Source organism: Ceratotherium simum, chromosome 6 (assembly GCF_057802395.1).
Source record: "Ceratotherium simum simum isolate JZ-2026a chromosome 6, ASM5780239v1, whole genome shotgun sequence".
NCBI lineage: Eukaryota > Metazoa > Chordata > Mammalia > Perissodactyla > Rhinocerotidae > Ceratotherium > Ceratotherium simum.
This window is the reverse complement of record NC_141905.1, coordinates 21,475,001-21,495,734: the sequence shown is the minus strand read 5'-3', so window position 1 is coordinate 21,495,734 and position 20,734 is coordinate 21,475,001. Positions and strand designations below refer to the sequence as shown.

At 37.1% G+C, this 20,734-nt stretch overlaps 1 protein-coding gene across 2 annotated transcripts in view; it reads left to right on the top strand.

Moving 5' to 3' along the window:
- NUP133 (nucleoporin 133) overlaps window positions 1-18,452 on the top strand; it is a 53,046-nt gene extending 34,594 nt beyond the window's left edge. The window contains exons 20-26 of one of the 2 annotated variants that reach the window (XM_004426883.3): window positions 1,551-1,709; window positions 2,347-2,482; window positions 6,093-6,211; window positions 8,671-8,751; window positions 9,504-9,568; window positions 10,853-10,941; window positions 14,911-18,452. In XM_004426883.3, the coding sequence (XP_004426940.1) occupies window positions 1,551-1,709; window positions 2,347-2,482; window positions 6,093-6,211; window positions 8,671-8,751; window positions 9,504-9,568; window positions 10,853-10,941; window positions 14,911-15,047 (786 nt within the window). In that variant the 3' untranslated portion in view covers window positions 15,048-18,452. Of the gene's footprint in view, window positions 1-1,550; window positions 1,710-2,346; window positions 2,483-6,092; window positions 6,212-8,670; window positions 8,752-9,503; window positions 9,569-10,852; window positions 10,942-12,293; window positions 12,649-14,910 lie in introns of those variants that run through there. The other variant, XM_087431959.1, reaches the window with a different exon arrangement.
- Window positions 18,453-20,734: the final 2,282 nt, after the last annotated feature.

Below are 20,734 nucleotides of genomic sequence, written 5' to 3'. Positions count from 1 at the left end.
AAAATTTGGATAGAAGATCTTGGGAGCATAGGATGCTACTTTTAGAGAGCTCAGATTTCCATACATCTAAGATTCTTGTTTTCCTTGTTTGACATCATGTTTCTTACTTTTTAAAAAAGTTCCTGTTATGACATTGTCTAGGTGAATTTAAGTTGCTCCTTAAAGCCAGTTTGTTCAGTCAGTTGATCTTTATGTAAAAACTAGTTTTTTTCTTACTATAGAAGTGACATTGTATAAAATTCAGAAAACCCCTATAAACAAAAAAAGAAGATAAAAAGTCATTCATAATTCCACCACCCAGAGAAAACCCTTTTTAACATTTGATTTATAGTTTTTAGTCTTTTTACTCTAAATTGTTATAGACAAAAGTTTTGTCAACGGCTTATTTCACTTAATACATCACAAATATTTGTCCATATCATTAAATATTCCACAACATTATTAATGGTGTTATGGTATTTCATGGACTGGATATAACTCATTTGATCAGTGCTGATTGTTGGACATGGCTTATCTAGTATTTCTAGTATTTCACAATAGTGCTAAAGTAAATACTTTTGTGCCTGCCATGATTTTTATTCTTTTTATGGATTCTAGTTCTCTATTCACATTTTCCATCCATTTTTGCATTGTTTCTCTTATGTTTTTAATATGTTTAGTAGTTATTTTAAAGTCTTTTTGTGCTAACTCCAAAATCTGATCATTGTTAGGTCTTCTTCTGTTGCCTGCTTATTAGTCATATTTTTCTGTTTATTATGTCTTATAACTTTTTTTACTGTGTTTTGGACATGGTGTATGAAAGAACCATAAAGATGGAAATCAGTGCTATTTTTTTATTATACTCATTTCATTTCTGGTTTCAAAAGTCTTATGGGACTGATGTGTTCATTGCAGAATTCCCTCTTTAGTGGAAATATCTCTTAAGCGCTGTGAGACTGCAGGCCATTTTAGTCTTCAAACTTTCCAGCCTAGCCTCTTACCACCCCAGCATTCAGCAAACATCTTGTGGGGAAAACCAGCTGGGTGTTTGGGGCCTCTCTAGGTTTTGATTTATCATGAGAGCCCACATGGTCATCCGGCACAGAATTCTACCCCTGAGAATCTTTCATTCTTGAATAATAGTCTCGGCATTGTCCAATAGAACTTTCTGTGATAACGGAGATTTTGCTCATATGTGCTGTCTGAAATGGGAATCTCTAGCCACATACGGCCGTCGAGCACTTGAAGTGTGGCTAGTGTGACTGAGGAACTGAATTTTAAAATTTTAATTAAGTTTAAACAACTACATGTGGGCAGTGGCTACCATATTGGACAATGCACATCTAGATTCTCTGCAGTCTTGAGTAAGATCCCCTTTCTGAATGTCCTTATTTGTCAAATAAGGTGATTGAATTAAGTGATTTTTGAGGACCCTACAATGTAGGAGATTAGTATTTAAAACAAGATTTCCATTCTAGAGTCTAAGACCTTTGGAAGAAATTTAATATTTTATTATCAGAAATGTATTTTTTTTAATTGTATTACTGGATTCTTGGCTCTGTTATTTGTAGAACTTTTCAGACTTTCTCTTCCGTTGGTATCTGGAGAAAGGAAAGCGAGGCAAATTATTATCTCAGCCCATTTCTCAGCACGGACAGTTGGCGAATTTTTTGCAAGCTCATGAACATCTCAGCTGGCTACACGAAATTAACAGCCAAGAATTAGAAAAGGTAAGAGGGATTTAGTTATATGGAGCAGATTTAGGCAATTTTTTATTTAGTTAGTTTTTAATTAGTTTAGTTTTTAGTAATTAAAATACTACTTACAGATTATTTTAAATGTGTATCTCTATTCTCTCACATAATTTGAATAAAGTATTCTTTTTGATTTATGATGGTATTGCCATTACTTATACTATCTCAATAAAAACATGTAGCCCATTATGGTTTGACTACTATTACAGCAAAATCAAACACAAAAATTTTATTAGCATATAAATAACAGTCATTGGCTTTTTTTTGTGATGAGTATTTTCTTATAATAAAAATGTTCAAATTATGAGTAAAAACAGTACTCAAATTAATTTTAAAGTTTGCCATGACAGGATGTTGAAGTGAATATATAATTATTATGGAGCAAGTGTTTTATACATATTTCTTTTCCCAGTAATTAGTGTGGGTGGTTGATATTTTATTGTGTAATTACTGTCAGTGTAGGGTACTGATCAGTCTTGAGGTTTGCTCATATTAACTTGATCTTTCATTGATAGCTTAGGGGAAAAAAACAAGTTTGGATTGTACTTAAGCTTTATTTCAACTTGAATTAGTACCCAGGATCTTATCAGTTTTCATATTTTGTGTATTGTAGGCTCATGCAACACTTCTGGGTTTGGCAAATATGGAAACTCGTTACTTTGCAAAGAAAAAAACCCTTCTTGGCTTGAGTAAATTGGCTGCATTAGCTTCAGACTTTTCAGAGGATATACTGCAAGAAAAAATTGAAGGTAAAAGAAAGAATTTGAACAAGAAGACATACAAATCAGTGATGCTATCAATGAACTCTTGTAATGCATTCCTATTATCATTTAAGGGGAGCCATTAGAAACAGGACCCATCTCTCCTCTAAGAGGAATGCTTCCTATTCAATGTCCTTAGACAATTACTCAGTTATATACTTGGGATTCTCTTTTTAGAGAAAAGTAATTTGCATTTTAAATAAGAATTCCTAAAGAATAAATTCAAATGATTTGAACAAAGTACTCAGATTACACCGTTAGTGACTCATATTCTAAGAACAAGAAGAACTACAAAGAAATCTTGACCTTTACTCAATTAGTTTGTTGTAGGTAGTGGTAATTCTGAAGCTGTTGGTTTCAGAATTCAAAACTTTTGGTGTCATAATTGTGAAACTGTTTTGTGTATACTGTAGGTTGAGGAAAATGATTGAATATATTACTTTTGAGAATCAAGGAGAAGGAAGATATAAATACAGAAAGAAGATGAGGAATAACCCTGTATTATTGCATTTGAATTGGAGATATCAGATGGAATCGTGATTGTTTAAAAAATGTATTTCTTGGCTCTGTCCACTGAAAAGGCCTAAAAGCAGTGACACCCCAGTAGCATGGGTATACCTAGACCCATATTTTGGTTTCTAACTACCATTTCTGAGTAAAAGGAAATAAGGGCTTATTGAAGAAATAATCTTTGGGAAGTCTTGTTGGGCCAGAAAGCAAGGTTAACATAGAGATGTAAAACAACACAACAGCTCCCACTGGCCAAGTTTGGGGAGGATTTGAACACCAAAAAGAATGATGGTAAAGGATTTTATTTTACAGTTTAAAAAAGAAAAATCTGGGGCTGGCCTGGTGGCGCAAGCAGTAAAGTGCACGCGCTCTGCCGCGGTGGCCCGGGGTTCCCCGGTTCGGATCCTGGGCGCATACCGAAGCACCGCTTGGCAAGCCATGCTGTGGCGGCGTCCCATATAAAGTAGAGGAAGATGGGCATGGATGTTAGCCCAGGGCCAGTCTTCCTCAGCAGAACAGAGGAGGATTGGCATCGGATGTTAGTTCAGGGCTGGTCTGCCTCACAGGGTGAAAAAAAAAAAAGAAAGAAAAATCTGTAAATCCACAGATACCCAAAAGGGGAGGGGTCAGTGAAATGCTTCTTTACAAAAAAAGAATGCCAATAATAAATGTAGAAAGAATGTTTGACTTGGGAAATCACCATTTTGCAACCGTGGTGAATAATTAGTCATCAAAGGATGCTAAAACTGTTGGGTTTAGGGGTTAAGGGAAGAGGATATTCTCATGTTTTCAGAGTATCATTACACAGATCTAGCAGATACCATCACGAGCAGTGAGGCAAACTCACGTCACGTACTTCCTGGAGTGAGGTAATGTGGCAATATTATAATACCACCTGTGTTACATTCTTGCCAAAAATGTGCAGCCTAAATCTAATCACAAGAGAACAATTACATAAATCCTGCTTTGGGGGCATTTTACAATACAGTTGGCCCGGACTTGCAAATTCAGCCACATGGGGAAAAAAAAATGACAGGAGGCTGTTTTAGATTAAAGGAGCCTAAAAGCCATCACAACCGAATGCAGTGTGAGATTCTTGATTGACTCCTCAGTCACCCCGCAAATAACCAAAACAATGATAAAACTTTTTGGGGACAACTGGGGAAATTTGAACATACTTAACATTAGATGATATTACTGTACTGGTGTTAAATTCTTTAGGCCTGATAATGATATTCTGGTTGAACGTCTTTGTTCTTAGGAGATACATACTGAAGTATTTAGAAGTGAAATGTCGTGATGTCTGCAACTTTCATATAATTTAGAGGGGGAAGCGTATAGGTAGCTAGGTAGGTAGGTAGGTAAAGCTAAGTTGGCAAAATGTTAACAGCAGGTGACTTTAGGTATACAGTGCACATCGTATTCTTCTTTAAAGTTTTCTGTAGGTTTGGAATTTTCAAAATAAAAATTGAAGGGAGAAACCTCAGCTGTGTGGTCAGGGGTGAGGTATATGCAAATATGGGTATTTGGCTGCAAGGCTTAGCCACAGACTCCAACGTCTGAGGTCTGGATTCAAATTATACTGCTGTCGTTTTTTCCTCAGAGGAGTGGGTGTGGTAGAATCTGGACAGAAATGGACAGATCTGGTTTGAGATATTTTCTCCAGCTTACTAGCTTTGTGATTTTGGGTAGCTGATTTACCCTCCGTTTCCTCATCTCTAAAATGGGTAGTTGTAAGGATCAGAGGTACTCTGTGTTCCTTGAAAAACATGTCTTACACATACTAAGTATGCAGTAAGTCATAGGATTAGCATTTAACTTTTATTATTAAAATTATTTTTCACTGTTTTGGAGGATCTTCCTTCAACCTTTTATTTTTAAGCAGTAGTAGTGCCTGTTGTTCTAGAGACGTGTGTGTATATTCTGCAAGGCTGGGTGATAGTCTGAAAGGGGAAGCCATGTTTGAGCCTGGCTACCAAAATTAGATCATGTTACTCAAAATATTTCAACACAAGGCTTTATTATTTCTCATCCCGTCCCCCGCCCCCCAGGTATCATTGGAGCTCTGGTCATCATTTTGAATTTGATCACTTCTTAATTTCTGCTTTCTTAACACAATGGGAATATTTTCAGGTCTCAATAATTTTCTACAGACTGTTATCACAGTGTATCTAATTGTAGGGAGCAGGTTTTTTAAAAATAACTTTCTGGTTATATAAATAATTTCTTATGGAAATTTGTAAATCATAGAAAAAACACAACAAAAAAATAAGTTGTCTATAATCCCACCACCCCAGAGATAACTACTGTTACTGTTTTATGTACCCTCCCAGTCTGTTTTTCTACCTGTGGAAGTTGCACAAAAATGTTTTGTTTAATTTTTACAAAATTGGGATCATGTGGAATGATGCCAGTATTTGAATGAGCATATTTGTGCTTTGGTCATTCCATTTGGCTGTGACTGCTGTGTTTGTGAGGCTACATAGAGTACTCAACCATTTTTCCCTGCACTCCAGCACATTCTCATGGGCGAAGTCAGGTAATGGGCTGCAGCCTGGCTAGTTTATAGTAAGTAAAAGCCCCTCTCACCTCGTCCTATAGCGATAACCATTGCTAGTTAATAGGTTTGGCACATAATCATCCAGGTTTTGTTTTTCCTGGAATATACCCATAGTGGCTTTTAAATAGATCATTTCCTTTAGTGAATGAAATTATAATAGAAACTCTGCTGGAAAGAGTCACTTAATACTGAGTTACCATAAAATGGGACTGAGAAACCCCAGATTTGGGGGACTTGTGCCTCATGAAATGAGCATCTCCTGTACAACTTCTTCAAGCAGGGTGTATTTTCTTAGCTCTTCTCTCCCCTCCTAACTATTTCTGGCTTCTGTGATAATTCATATGACTTAGAGCAAACCATGAATATGTTTTAATATAATCAGGAATCAAGAAGAAGCAGAATTAATAACATTCTAAGATCATTGAATAGTGATGAGATTCCCTTTAGAGATGTTTTTCTTTTTGAATTCAGACTTGTTTTATGACAGAGCAAAAGTGAAAGTTTACTCCCTCTCATTTTGAATTCTAGAAATGGCTGAGCAAGAGCGCTTTCTACTGCACCAGGAGACCCTACCTGAACAACTGCTAGCGGAAAAACAGCTAAGTCTCAGTGCAATGCCAGTATTGACTGCACCACAACTCATTGGCGTATGTGCTTCAAATCCTTGCACCATTTCTTTGTCTCAAAACATCCCCGGTGTTTCTTGGGCCATGTAATATAGTTCCTAAGAGGGGTCATCTTTCCAGTTCCTGTTTGATAACTTTCCCCTAGAATAAGTTATTGGAAGCTGTTTGAGAGCAGGATGCCACTTAGCAGAAAGCAATGGATCAGCCTCTGCTTGCCCATATATCTCCACCTGTTCCTAAAGATACTTATCCAGGTGACCAGAAGAAATTACTTGTATTTTGCTTTTCCAGTATAGGACAACTATGTACCATGAGATTCATTTCAGGCTCTTCCATAAGAAAAATAGTTTAAGGAACTGGTTTACATGGGCTATATGTACAGTCCTCTCCCTTTTCCTTTGCAACATAACCTGTTCCTAAGGCCATCGCTAGGTTATGGGCTGCAGCCTAGATAAGATAGTTTTGGTGTTATGTACATTTGTAGCCTTAAATTTACTTCTCTTCTTTCCTTTCAAGAAAGCATTTCAAATACAAGAGTGATGTCATAGGATCACCTTGAATTTGCTCTAATTATATTAAAAAGAAAGCAAACAATTAAAAAACTTAAGTATTTTACCCATTATTAGTAACAGATTTCCTATAATTGAGCTCACAACGGCCTTTCCTAATAATAGCATATTTAATTTAAAAATCTAAGATGCTGTTGCTTGTAAGACTTACCATTATTTTATGTATCACTGAGAAGGAAAAAGTAGTGCCAGTTTTACTGTGATACACCATCAATTTTAATACCACATTCCAACTGTGATACACCATCAATTTTAATACCACATTCCAATTTTAGAGATTTTAACACTGGAGAAAAAAGATGTTCAGAAACAATGAAATAAAGTATTGTTTTTTAAGTGTTAAAAGACAATGAAAACAAGTAGATAGTTTTTTTCTGAAATGGTTTGAGTATTGTCTTTTGCTGTTAAAGGATCATGTGCAATATTTAAAAATGAAATTTGTGGGCCGGCCCTGTGGCTTAGCAGTTAAGTGCGCGTGCTCCACTACTGGCGGCCCGGGTTCGGATCCCAGGTGTGCACCGACACACTGCTTCTCTGGCCATGCTGAGGCCGCGTCCCACATACAGCAACTAACTAGAAGTATGTGCAATTATGACATACAACTATCTACTGGGGCTTTGGGGTAAAAAAAAAAAGGAGGAGGATTGGCAATAGATGTTAGCTCAGAGCCAGTCTTCCTCAGCAAAAAGAGGAGGATTAGCACGGATGTTAGCTCAGGGCTGATCTTCCTCACAAAAAAAAAAAAAGAAAGAAAGAAATTTGTTATATTTTAAATAGTTGGAAAAAGAAGATAGGAAAAATTCAAATTGATATTTTTAATAAGGCAAGTATTTTTCTAATGATAAAATTACAGGAAATTTGAAGAATACAGAAATGAGTATATAGTCAGCTATGATCTAACCAATCAGGGATAACCACTGGTAACATGTTGGTCTATGTTTTCCTGGTTTTTTTGTAGTTGTTGTTTTCTTGTTTTTTAAGTAAACTGTAGACCAACTGCATGCTTCATCATAGGTCTCTCTTTTTTTTTGGTGAGGAAGATTGTCCCTGAGCTAACCTCTGTTGCTAATCTTCCTCTTTTTGCTTGAGGAAGATTGTCCCTGAGCTAACATCTGTGGCAATCTTTCTCTATTTTGTATGCAGGACGCCGCCGTAGCATGGCTTGATGAGCGGTGTGTAGGTCTGCGCCTGGGATCTGAACCTGCGAACCCCAGGCCACTGAAGCGGTGCATGCAAACTTAACCACTACACCACTGGGCCTGCCCCAGTCTCATTTTTTTAAAACTATTTGAAAGGGAAACATTTCAAAAGCATTATAGCCAGCTTCAAAAGTGTAAGGGCTGATGCCGGCCCAGTGGCATAATGGTTAAGTTCATGTGCTCGGCTCTGGTGGCCCGGGGTTCACGGGTTTGGATCCCTGGCGCGGACCTATGCACTGCTTATCAAGCCATGCTGTGGCAGGCGTCCCACATATAAAGTAGCAGAAGATGGGCACGGATGTTAGCCCGGGGCCAATCTTCCTCAGCAAAAAGAGGAGGATTGGCAACAGATGTTAGCTCAGGGCTAATCTTTCTCACACACACAAAAAAGTGCAAAGGCAGCAGTTTATTGCAAAGAGTATGCTCAAAAGAATACTGAAATGTGTATACTATCTTGAACCTAAGAATATAAATTTACTGACATTTTAAAGGTCTATATACCAAGTTATGCAAATTAATTACTGATTAAACATATGCATATTTTAAAAGACAATTTATTATGAGGTAACTGGAGTATAATTTCCAAATTTGACACTGTTTTTTACTATAAAAATACCTACAACTTACTTGAAAGACGTAATGACTTCTTTTCTCTAGTCTTGGTTATATGATTACTTAAAATAATCCTCAACCTTATTTTAACTTACTATAGCTATATATCTGTGAAGAAAACAGAAGAGCAAATGAATATGATTTCAAGAAAGCTTTGGACCTGCTGGAATATATTGATGAGGTAAGTCAAATCACTTGAGGTGATCACAGGCGAGTGTCACAATTTATATATGGTTTTCTGTAGAATTGAATACATATAGAAAGAGAAAAAAAATACCTCTTTTAGCCAATTGTGAAAATGTGTTAACAAAAAAGACTGTCTGGTTTAGCTACCCCTAACTCCTGGAATACATATAGCTCTTTAGAAAAGCTGTCAAGAGATTCCATTTCCTGGTAATTCTCACACATTGCCAGATGTCTTTTTCCATGCACAAATAAAAAATGCTGCTTTTCAAAGTCCTAAGATATTTTTTCCCTTTCATTTATTGTTATTATTTGATTCTCAATCTAATATGTTGCTTTATCAATTTATTCTTCATAGTATTCACCCTAAGAACTGTTTCACCTTCTTTGAAAAAAAAGATTATAATGAAAATTCTGTAGGATAAATAGTTGGCCCTGCAGTTGAAAGTAGTTTGGTAAATTTTAAAAACGTGTTGGTTTTTACATTACCTTGTTTAAAATCTTAACCATCTCAAGGTTCCTGATAAGTCAGATTTTCACAGAATAATCAGAAACTAATTCACACAAGATTATTAATTGGCTTACTCTTTTGAGTAGCATTAACATCTTGAAGAAAGAGAAATTTTTTTAAATTATCAATTAAAGTAAAGCAATAATATTTATGCAGAATTAGGAGTTGACGTAACTCAAATTGAAGCATGTATTTTTTAAAATCAGAACTTAATGAAGATTTTTTGCTTTGCTGTGAAGGAGGAAGATGTAAATATAAATGACCTAAAACTGGAAATCCTTTGCAAAGCTCTTCAGAGAGATAAGTAAGTTCTCATAGCATGAATCTAAGGTATGGTTTTGGAAAAGGACTCTTTAGGAAGATTATGATATCATAAATAAATGATTTTTTAACCTAATTGTACTGTAACTATGATGAAAATTTTAATGGTTGCATTAATAATCTTAAAATTTTTATTCAATAATTAAGGAATAACTTAAGGATTAAGGGCCACTGGTATAATAAAGCTCTACTTTTGATTTTAAAATATAGACTGTCAGTTTGCACAGAAATATGTACGTTCCTTATTTTCACTGAAGTCGGGCCAGTTCTGCCAAACAAGACTTGAGGCTACATTGTTTTTTTTTTTTTTTAAAAGTTATGACAATTTGAGGATCAGTGGCCTCTTCTAAGTTATTTAGACCTCTTTTTCAGTCATCTCCTTTCTGCAGAGGAGAGTTTCCATCATGGGAATGGTAGTGTTAGGTAGTGGTAAAGAAAGACTGAGAATAATCAGTTGGAGGATGGATTGTTTCCAGGAAAAGAATTTTAAAGAGACCGTGACTTGAGTGCTAAAAGCCTTCCCTGCTTACAGTTTTCCTTTTTCCTGTGGTGTTGAGAAATTGCAGTAGAACTACTTTTACTAAAGCATTTCTTCCTCTGATCACTCCCAAATAAGTTAAAATTGTTGTTAAATTTGGTCTTGGAGGTCACTCTCTGAAGCATCTAGCTCTGCCTACTTGATTCTCCTTCCTAATCATAAAAAAGTATGCTGACATTTGTGGAATTCCTTGTCCTGGCTTCTTGTTTAAAAACTTTAAGGTATCATGTGTCATATGTTCTTTGGTTACTACGAAGCAGTGGTTCTGTGTGTTTGTATTTCAGTAGTAGATAATCTCAACTAAAGAAAACTTAGCATTGTACTGGATGCTGGTTGCTGTTTTACTTTTATGAAAAACAGAGTATGTTATAACATATTGTAACTATTGTAACTACTCTGAAAGATCCCACTTTGGAGTCCTTACTAGATAATTACTTACAGAATTTTGGGGGGAAAGATACCTCACTACTTGGTTTTGACATCAAATACATGATAGTTATATTGGGTGAATAGCTACCTATGTGTCGCATCTTATATCTGATATAGCGACTCTAAGTATATCTAACATTTAAAGCTCCCTTATTTAAATAATTTGAAACAGTATCGCAAAACTCAAGATTCTCCACTGCCCTACCACCGTCAAAACAAAACCACAATAGCAAACAGAAGTCATTTATTTTAGATTTGTCCATGATTTCATTTTCCCTTCACGGTGATTTTGTTTTCTAGCTGGTCCAGTTCAGATGGTAAAGATGATCCAATTGAAGTATCTAAAGACAGTATATTTGTGAAAATCTTACAGAAACTTTTAAAAGATGGTAAGTGGTTTGTTAATATTGGAAATTATGATATCACTCCTCAGTTTTAGAAATCTTAGAATAATGGGGATTTGCCAGTGTGTCAAATGCCAGAGTGGTTTAAGATTAAACAGTATCATACTCAGAATTAGAAAGATTTGTTTAAAATACAGTCATGCACTGCATAATGACATTTCAGTCAGTGACGGACCCCATATGTGATGGTGGGGCCATAAGATTAGTACCATAAAGCCTAGGTGTGTAGTAGGCTATACTATCTAGGTTCGTGTAGGTACACTCTATGATGGTCACACAACGAGATCACCTAACGATGCATTTCTTAGAGCGTACTCTCCTCATTAAGTGCTGCATGGTAAAGAAAGGGCTTTTTTCCTCCTCCTCCAATTGGGGGAGCATGTGTCAAGGTGAAGTCTCCATCCACGTGGGTCCTGGGTGACTGCAGTGGTCGAAGTCTCCATGCTGATTCAGGGCAGACAAGGAGTGGATTCAAATGGTGGTTGTGATACCAAAAATCCATATGAAAGAAGTAATCGTTTCCTTTAGTTTTTCAGTTCACTCTTGTGAAGATTGAAAACTTGAAATGAGATATAAACTTTTTTGGTATACCCCCTACTAAACTGGCCATACCATGTTTAAGAACAAATTACAAAATGTTTTTACAAATCCATTTTGGACATTAACACTCAAAAATTCATTTTAGGAACAAAATAAAAAAGAAACAAGAAGGGAGTATGTTTTGCCTATGTTTTGTACCCAAAGCAGTGAGCAAAATTCCATTTGCTGATCAAGATATAAACAGGTAAAGAAGCTTTTACAGATAAAATGCTTATTCTCAGGAAGAAAGATGACTTTCACTTCTTTTCATATTACTGGGAGCTTACTATATGGAGAATGTTAGACTAGAGATGAGAGATTTTGCACATTTTATACATAAAAACAAGTGTGGCTCATATTTATTATAGAATTATTAGATCAAAATATGTGATGCTAAATTCAGGCAGTGTGCAAAATAGGCTAACCTAGTGTTTACCAATCTTTTCAAATATAAGGACAGTCTCCTTAATACCAGTTGGAAGAAATACATAATGACAAAAAGCTATTTTAAATTCAGCAGTCCTTCTAAATGGATGTGAATTTTATTCATTACACTGACATTTACACACATTGGAAAATTTCCCATACAAATATCTCCAAGATACATTATTTAATCTACATAAAACATGTCCAGCCCAGTACCCCATACATAGTCGTCACTCAGTAAATATTTGTTCTTTGAATGCCTAGAATTATTTTGCAGATTCATAGCCCCAACTCCTCTGTAATAGATTCTATTCTGCAATTCTGTATTTTAGACTCACTGGCTTAACCAAGTGAAATGAAGGGGGTCTCAGAGAAGTGCTGTGGGATAACCACACCCACCAGTGCTCTGAAGGTGAAGAGAAGTCAGCTTGCAGTGTTTGCGTTCCAGAAGCTTTCATCTTCGAGCCTGTCTGTGCTGATCTCCTGGCGTTACTTTTCAGATTTTTAGTGTCTTTTATAACTAGTCAAGTGTAACTGCAATTGTATGACTAGATTACTTGGAACTTGCCTCAGCATTGACCTGGACTTTTATTTATGAAAATGGAAACTTGGTCACCCCCACTGACAGTAGATTTAATGAGTGCTTTCATTTTCAAAGATGAGCAAATAACACAAAGGTTAACTAAGCCTTTTCATCGTCAAAAAATAAATAAAAATTAAATGATGAAGAAAGGAATGTAGCAAAAGAAAATACCTTTTGCTTGAACATACTTGAAATTCAGAAAGAGCTAAAATATATCTATAAAGCTTTTTCTTTTCTGTATTTGGAATTGAAGACATAACTGGATATGGTTGGTTTCTCTGTACTGTTATAGAGATTCTTCACTTGAGCCTAATAGGTTATTAGAAGGCATTTGGACCCAAATCTGATGCTTTCCACGAAGTTAGTTCTTGTACAAGTCCCGCAGAACTGAATTGTGGCTAATCAAGTATTTAGTGCTATTTAAAGGCGACTTTGCCGTTTTTGCTATTCTTAGATTATAAATCAAGATGGAAAACAGGAATGGAAAGTTACAATTTTACAAAAAGAATTAAATTTTGACCAAAGGACAAAAACAAGTAGCAACTATTATATAAATACATATTTTAAAAAGATATATATTTATTATAACAGCAAGCCAAAGACATTTATTTTTGGAACCTTTTTAATAATATAGCTTCCATGTACAACAATAAATGTTTTTAAAGGACAGATTCTGAAGGTGGAGAGATGTAGATAGCCTCACATTGTATTTCATAGGCTTTGACAGCCTGACAATTACTTCAGCCTGTGGGATGAATTCATCCTGCAGATATGTTTGAATTACCCACATGGAGCTTTCCCATTTGTTTTTACAAATTGTTGAAGTATGTTATACATATGGAACAAAATGCACATATCATTACCTGGAGTTTAAAACTTTTTCTAATTAATCACCTGCATTTAATATTTGAGAAGAGTTCTTATTTATATATCTCAAAGCCTTGTTTTCTGACTTCTCTTAAAAATCAAAAGATTTGCCTACACCAGGCTGAAATATTTACCTGGCACCAGTCAGCTGGAGCTGATGAGCGCTGCCCCCTTTGGATGGGCGTTGGCTCTACGTTTACCAAGACCCTCAGGCCACCTTCCTCATGCTGCCTACCAGAGCGCTGCAGGCATTCGAGTTTCTACCCATGCTCCAAAGAAAATGAAGGGTCCATCAAATATTAGGTCTAAATAGAGGGCATGCGCTGTAAAAATAGAAGTCAAGTAAGACATTAAGTTTCTTTAGAGAATTGGTCTTTCAGAAATTAATGTGATATTTTCACAAATATAATACTATTTTACAGAGAAAGCCTTTATTGAAAGTATGTTAATTGTTAATAAATGATGCATAAATATTTTGGATTTAGTCTTATAACATTTATTAACCCAGATTTTTATTATATTACAATTAAATGCAAAATATGGTGCTAGGCAGTGTGAGGGTATTAAAAAAACCCAGTATTTGATTTTGAGAACCTTATGGTAACATAACAAATTATAAAATATTGTCTTATTAATTTAAAAATTTTCCTCCAGTTTTAATTATCAAATGAGAAAATTGTACATACTTTTTTCTAACGACACAGATCTCAATTTAAAAAATCCATTTAATCAGTGCTCATTGGCTTTCCAACTCTATAGAAGACTGATGAAGAAATGATTCTTCCACCTGTCTAGTTTTAGATTTAAACTATAATACATTTTGAGATACTGTAGCTAGCTTGCATGACAGTATTTCTGCTAAATTATTTCCCAAATAGGTTAATGTATAATTGTTTAAAATACTGTGTTCGTGGCCGGCCCGGTGGTGCAAGCAGTTAGGTGCGTGCGCTCTGCTGCGGCGGCCCGGGGTTCGCCGGTTCGGATCCCAGGCGCACACCAATGCACTGCTTGTCGGGCCATGCTGTGGCGGCATCCCATATAAAGTGGAGGAAGATGGGCACGGATGTTAGCCCAGGGCCAGTCTCCCTCAGCAAAAAGAGGAAGATTGGCAGATGTTAGCTCAGGGCCGATCTTCCTCACAAAAAAAACAAAAACAAAACTGTTTTCAAGTGATTATTAGTTTAAAAATTCCACATTGAAGGAATGATTAACTGTGGAGAAAAATGAAAATATTTGAGATCTTATTAAAGACTTTAAATAGATTGGCTATTTTGACCACTAACGGGAAAAAACACTCAAGCAGCCTCTTCTTTAGAATATCATACTGTTAGGCCTACAAGTATGTTTGACAGATGGAAGGAATTTAGAACAGAGTATTTCCCAATAGCAGAGTGACGTCATAGTTTAAATAGAAGCACAGGTGTTTTTATCATCAATCATCTTAATTCATTTGAGAGTTTCACGAAAATAAAAATGCCTGTCTCTGTTTGTGTTTGTAGGCATTCAGCTCAGCGAATACCTACCGGAGGTGAAAGACCTATTACAAGCAGATCAGCTTGGAAGCTTGAAGTCCAATCCTTACTTTGAGTTTGTTTTGAAAGCAAATTATGAATATTATGTCCAGGGACAAATGTAACTTTTTCTAAAAATGGCCATTGTTCCTGAAAATTTGTGTGTGTGATAAAAATTTTAGGCCTAAGCATCTAGAAGTTTATAGTTTTATAACATGTATTGCTGAGTTTTTTATACTTTATTTGGAGCTACTGTAAAACAGCTGTGTAACTATAGTTTTAGTTTTTAGTTGCATGATATTTTCTCTCCTCCTTTTTTCCATCTGAAATTTATCAGTTGATGTTTCTGTACTTGCTACTCTTTCTTTTTTAGTCTCACTCCATCCAGGGTTCTGGAGTTCTTGTCCTGGTTCTGGCTACTTGTATGCACAGATCACTTCTAGGCTTCAGTTTCTATAACTCTAAAAGTGAAAAAATTGCACTAGATTGTCTCTGAAATTGCTGTGACTCTGGATATTATGCACTGAAGAGAATCTGGAGTGTTTGGTATCTATCTTGGTTAGGGCTAGTGGGAAATATCTAGTAAGATAAATGTCAAATTTTGCTGACTTATTATAGGACTAAAAGATAAAACAGAGTGGGCCTAATTCATGTGAGCTTGATAACTGATTAATTCATTGGGAAAATTTTAAAGTTTTCTACATAAATAATAGAGTATTAATGAAAGTATTTTAGTGACTAAAACATATTTATGTGGCTTTCTAACCTATCTGTAAGTTCCATATAATAAGTTTATAGTATTAGTATTAGTTGCAGTCTTTCAGTATGGGGATTCAGTCAGCTTCATGTATTTTCAGGATGATTTACACTGAATTCCAGCTTTACCACAGTCTGTCTAGCTGATAGAAAGCATGCATAATGCTAGAAAGCATTATAGGTTTTCTTAATACAGCATCTGATTTAACTGAAAAGTAGTGGTTCTCAAAGTTTCTTTGGCCTGACCAATGTCATCACTCAGTTTTTATCTGGCATTAAATAAGGACCAGAGATTGGACAGGGAGTTGCTGGCACATTCAGACTTGGCCCAATTGAATGCTCGCTAAACAACTCGCCTCAGCGGCTGAAAAGGTCAGCAGTTAAATACCGTGAGGAGAGTCCAGTTCCTGTTTCACAAAGTGCAGCCGTCATGCCCTCCAGGCTGTGAATCGGCCTTTGACCTGTTCAGGAGAACGGGTTAATGGAGTTGTTTACATAAATAATCAAAGGGGGGAAATGAGGAGCCTAGTCTTTTTCTCTTTGCAGCTTGTGTGTTGGGACAGCATCAGGGTCCAGGTTAGGAATATAGTGAGGGTGCCAAGAGGAGTTAGGAAGAGGAGCTTGTCAGAGGATGGATCAGAAATCACTGAATTCTTGTGTTAGGAGATGAGGCTTTGGTTTTGCAGAGACGTTAGCAGTTCTCACCTGTATGATCCTGTCAGGTAGTAATGTGCTCTGGGGACACAGGATTGTGCCACCCTCACATGCCACCACAAACCTAATTATCCCTAGTGTGACAGGAAAGCCAATCTGATAATGACCCTGGCCCTGCTGATTCCGTGGTTGTAAAACCACTCTCTCAGAGTGTCGTATCCTGATCTTACTTTGAGGGAGGAGAGGGCTCGCTCTTCTAGCTCTGTCTCCTAGAGTCAGTAGTTATAGCACCAAAATGGGTGAGTTTTTAAAAATTATTTTAACAGTAATAGTGAAATTAAGGCATAAGATTTTGAATAATTTTTTCTTCTAAATTTTAAAAATCTGTTCTACAACAGTCTTTATCAAAGAATTATTGATTTTTATATAAATTGAGTAATTGATAATGACAAATTATAATTTGTGCTTTAAAGGTGAGCCTGTTTTCTGAGGAAAGAGAAACTACTGATTTGGAAGAGGTTTTTTTCACTCCTGTCTCTGAATGCTGTTCTGAAAGTCGCAGTTTGTGGCTTTCATTAAATCAAATAGTAAGGTTGTGATTTTAATAATGAGTAGCAGTGTTGTGTATTGGAATGTTGTAAGAATTTGTGAATGTGTCAAGGATTAAGGCAGAACTTGAGATACACAGTGAGAGACTTGCTGAAATCCTTAGTGAAGTAAAAGGCTACTGATACCCTCTGTTTTAGGGATTTTGTTTTTGAAGAGAACTTTTAAAAATTGAATTCTGTTCCTTTTTTCCTTTGGGGTCTGAATCATAGTTTTCCTGAAGCATCAGCCACTGAGTGTACTGGGGCTATGTAGGAATCAGGGTGTGCGCACACTTCCCCTCTGAGGCAGATGGTCTTCTCTGGTAACTCGAACAGAAGGAAAGCCACTCCGTGGTGACGTTAGACTCGCTCTCACTCTGTTGTGACCCAACACACTTGTACATTTGGAGGCTGATAACTACAGAAATATTAGTGTAGCCCCCTCTACCTCTTCCTGGACATTTTATTCAGAGGATGCCTGAGGAGAGAATAGCTCTACATATTTCTATGTAAAATCCACTCATTAAATACCAAAGTACATTTTAAAAAGTCATCTTGTATAATTCTCAAATTAAAAAAAATACTGTAGGGCCAGCCTAGTGGCATAGCAGTTAGGGTCATGTGTTCCTCTTTGGTGGCCCAGGGTTCACTGGTTCGGATCCTGGGCGAGGACATACTTACTGCTTATCAAGCCATGCTGAGGCGGCGTCCCACATAGCAGAACTAGAAGGACCTACAACTAGGGTATACAACTATGTACTGGGGCTTTGGGGAGAAAAAAGAAAAAAAAAAAAGAGGAAGATTGGCAACTGATGTTAGCTCAGGCCCAATCTTCCTCAAAAAAAAAAAATACTGTAGAAAATGTGAAACGTACTTTTAAAAAACGTATATGGAAGAAAATAAACCCCTGTAATCCCACCAGCCAGAAATAACTTCAGTTACCATTTTGAAATATATCTTAGAATGTTTTGGACTGTGCATACTATTATATTTTGTAACCTACTTATTTTGATGTGAGATATTGTGAATATTTCTATGTATCTTTAATCCAGTGTTTCTCAGCCAGTTTTTCATTATTACTCCTCCTAAGGAGACTAATTTTTAGACAGTTTTTTCCTAATCACTCCACTCCCCCACCACCGACCCTTGTGAAGTTTAATACCACAGATATGCTTTGTATCTTTTTATGGACCATGGTCTCTGGAGGCCACAAATCATTGTAATATCTAAGATTTTTTCACCCCCTCCCCATCAAGAGCCAATTTTTCCCTCTCTTTGAGAATGCATGTGTTCAGTATTCTTTAAGATACCATTTTTTAATGACTGCAGGACACTTCACCATATGGCTGTACCATAATTTATTTAAAAGTTCTCTGTCTTTCTGCCTCTGTCTCACTCTTTTTAACAAACTTAAAACACTTGAGTTAATGGTTTTGGTGGTTAGGTTTTTTGGTTTTTTTTCCATTTTAAATAATACAAGAATAAATCTTTGTACAAAAATCTTTGTGCACTCCAAATACATTTAAAATTACATTGGCTCTTCCTGCTGAGTTAATGATGACGTTGATATGTGTTTAGTGAACAGTTTTAATAATTTTTAATATCCTCTGCTCACCTCTCCTACCTCCTCACCCCTCTCACCTCCTCCAAACACTTAGAAGAAAGATACTGTACCATTTATTGAGTGTTTCTTATGTCTCAAGCATTTACCTAGTTTTAATCTTCAAATCAGTCTTAAGGAGTAGGTGGTATCCTCAGTTGAGAATGCTGAGTCTTTCTGGAATAAGGAGTAGGTGGTATCCTCAGTTGAGAATGCTGAGTCTTTCTGGAATAAGGAGTAGGTGGTATCCTCAGTTGAGAATGCTGAGTCTTTCTGGAAGTGACCTGCCCAAGGTCACATAGCCAGTCAGAGTGGTCAGCATAGCCAGATATGCTTTACTCCAAAGCGCAAGCTTTTCACTAGTTCATTATATCGGGTGTAAGAAGGTAGTGGGGGAGGAGAGAGGAGGGATCCAGTAGAGTCATCAGGCCCTGAGAGATGGCCAAGGCAGAGCAAGTCCCCCAGTGAGAAGACCCCCAGCAGAAGATCTAAGCCGTCTTCCTGACTGCCATGGGTTGATGTGACGTTTTCAGATGTGTGGCTTGTGAGAAGGAGTTTGGTTTCTTCCTTTACCCACCTGGTCACTGAAATGTGTCTGACTGAGTGTTGCCAGCCAGCCCCACTCACTATTCTCTTTGAGACTATAGATGATAGTTGCAGAAGAAGCCATGACTTCATTTCAGGATGCCTTTGGCCCTGCATTGGAAAACATCCCTTGAGGATCTGTTATGTTTCCAGAACCATTCCAAGTATTGGGGAGGATTAAAGGAAGATAGAAAGCAGTCCTTGCCCCGCCCTGCCCACTTATAGTGGAAGGAAGGGTTGCCCAAGCCTCTGCTCGCCTGCTGGCTGCTCTGGGATCTGGGATGTGTTGTCCAGTTCAGGGAGCCTTGGTTTTCTTATTTTTAAAACAGAAATTAATAGTACCTATCTTATTTACCTCAGGATAGTTAAAAAAAATTAATGGGAACAACATGAAAGCATATAAAGTGTTTTTACAAGTTGATGTTTAAATTCATAGGAAATCTGATAGAATGCTTAGACTGAGCAAGACTGGGATACACAGACATATGAGGAGTTGAGAGGACAAGGCTGGAGAGAAGGGAGGTGTGAGCATGCTGGCTGAGTTGTGGCAGGAGGGCCCTGTCAGAGCATCAAGACCTGAGGCTGCACCTGAAAACTTAGAAGCAGGAGCTCTCTGTGGAGATGCCCTCCACGGCTGACCTTTACTCGGTGATGCTTCTCAAAAGGGTATGCAGGCAGTAACCCACTTACTCAGGCGAGAGCAGGGCACTGGTGTGCTCCCCAAAAGTGTACATGTATGGAGAGGGCTTTTCCACCCGCTCGTTCCCTAAGCCAATGAGAATTCACAAGACCAGAATGGGACTGAGCCCGGCCCCGTGGTGACCCAGCAGAGACTATTTAAAGCAGCCCTGACCGTGGGCAGAGAGCAGAGGTCTGGAGGCCATCTCCCTGAGGTTTGCTGCACTAGCAGGTCTCCATTAGTGTGTGAGTGTTTTGTTCATAGCTTTCAAATGTATATTTGACGCTAACATTCTGAGCTTAAAAGGGTTGGTCTGAGCAAGAGTTTTGAAAAATATTCATAACTCCATTCCTCTTTAAGATGTCAACAAATTCTTAAGTCTTCAGTGAATGATAGCATGTTTCCTACCTTCAAGGGCAAAATATAAGCAATTTCCCTTATATTGTACATATAGTGCATTTGCCAAGTGACTTGTTTCTAGTGTCTCCATTACCCACTGACACAGAGGACACAAGGTATTAGAAACGAAATGGAGTTCTGTCATTCATTCACCCATTCTCTAAAATAATTGAAAAAGCTAAAAACAAAACCACAGTAGCTTTTAACTGGCCCTCTGTGCTCACTACATAGGCCTCATACTAACCAAACTCCCTATTTTTTAGCTGACGTGCATCATTTTTAGGAAGAGGTGCCATGATGTGGGCTACAGAGGAGGGTTACATATGCTCTTACATCCCTCAAGAGAACCCACACCTGTCCCAGTTGCTGACTTCCACGGCCAAATGTGAATTGCAGCTATTTTGGGAACACTTAAGCACATCAGAAAAATGAGTGATTCCATTCTGGCTTGCACCACATCAGTGATGTGACACGTTACAGCACGTCACTGAGTTCATCACAGAAAATTGTTTCTCCTCGTGCCTTCTACAGCAAGGTTAGAGCTGTACTTGT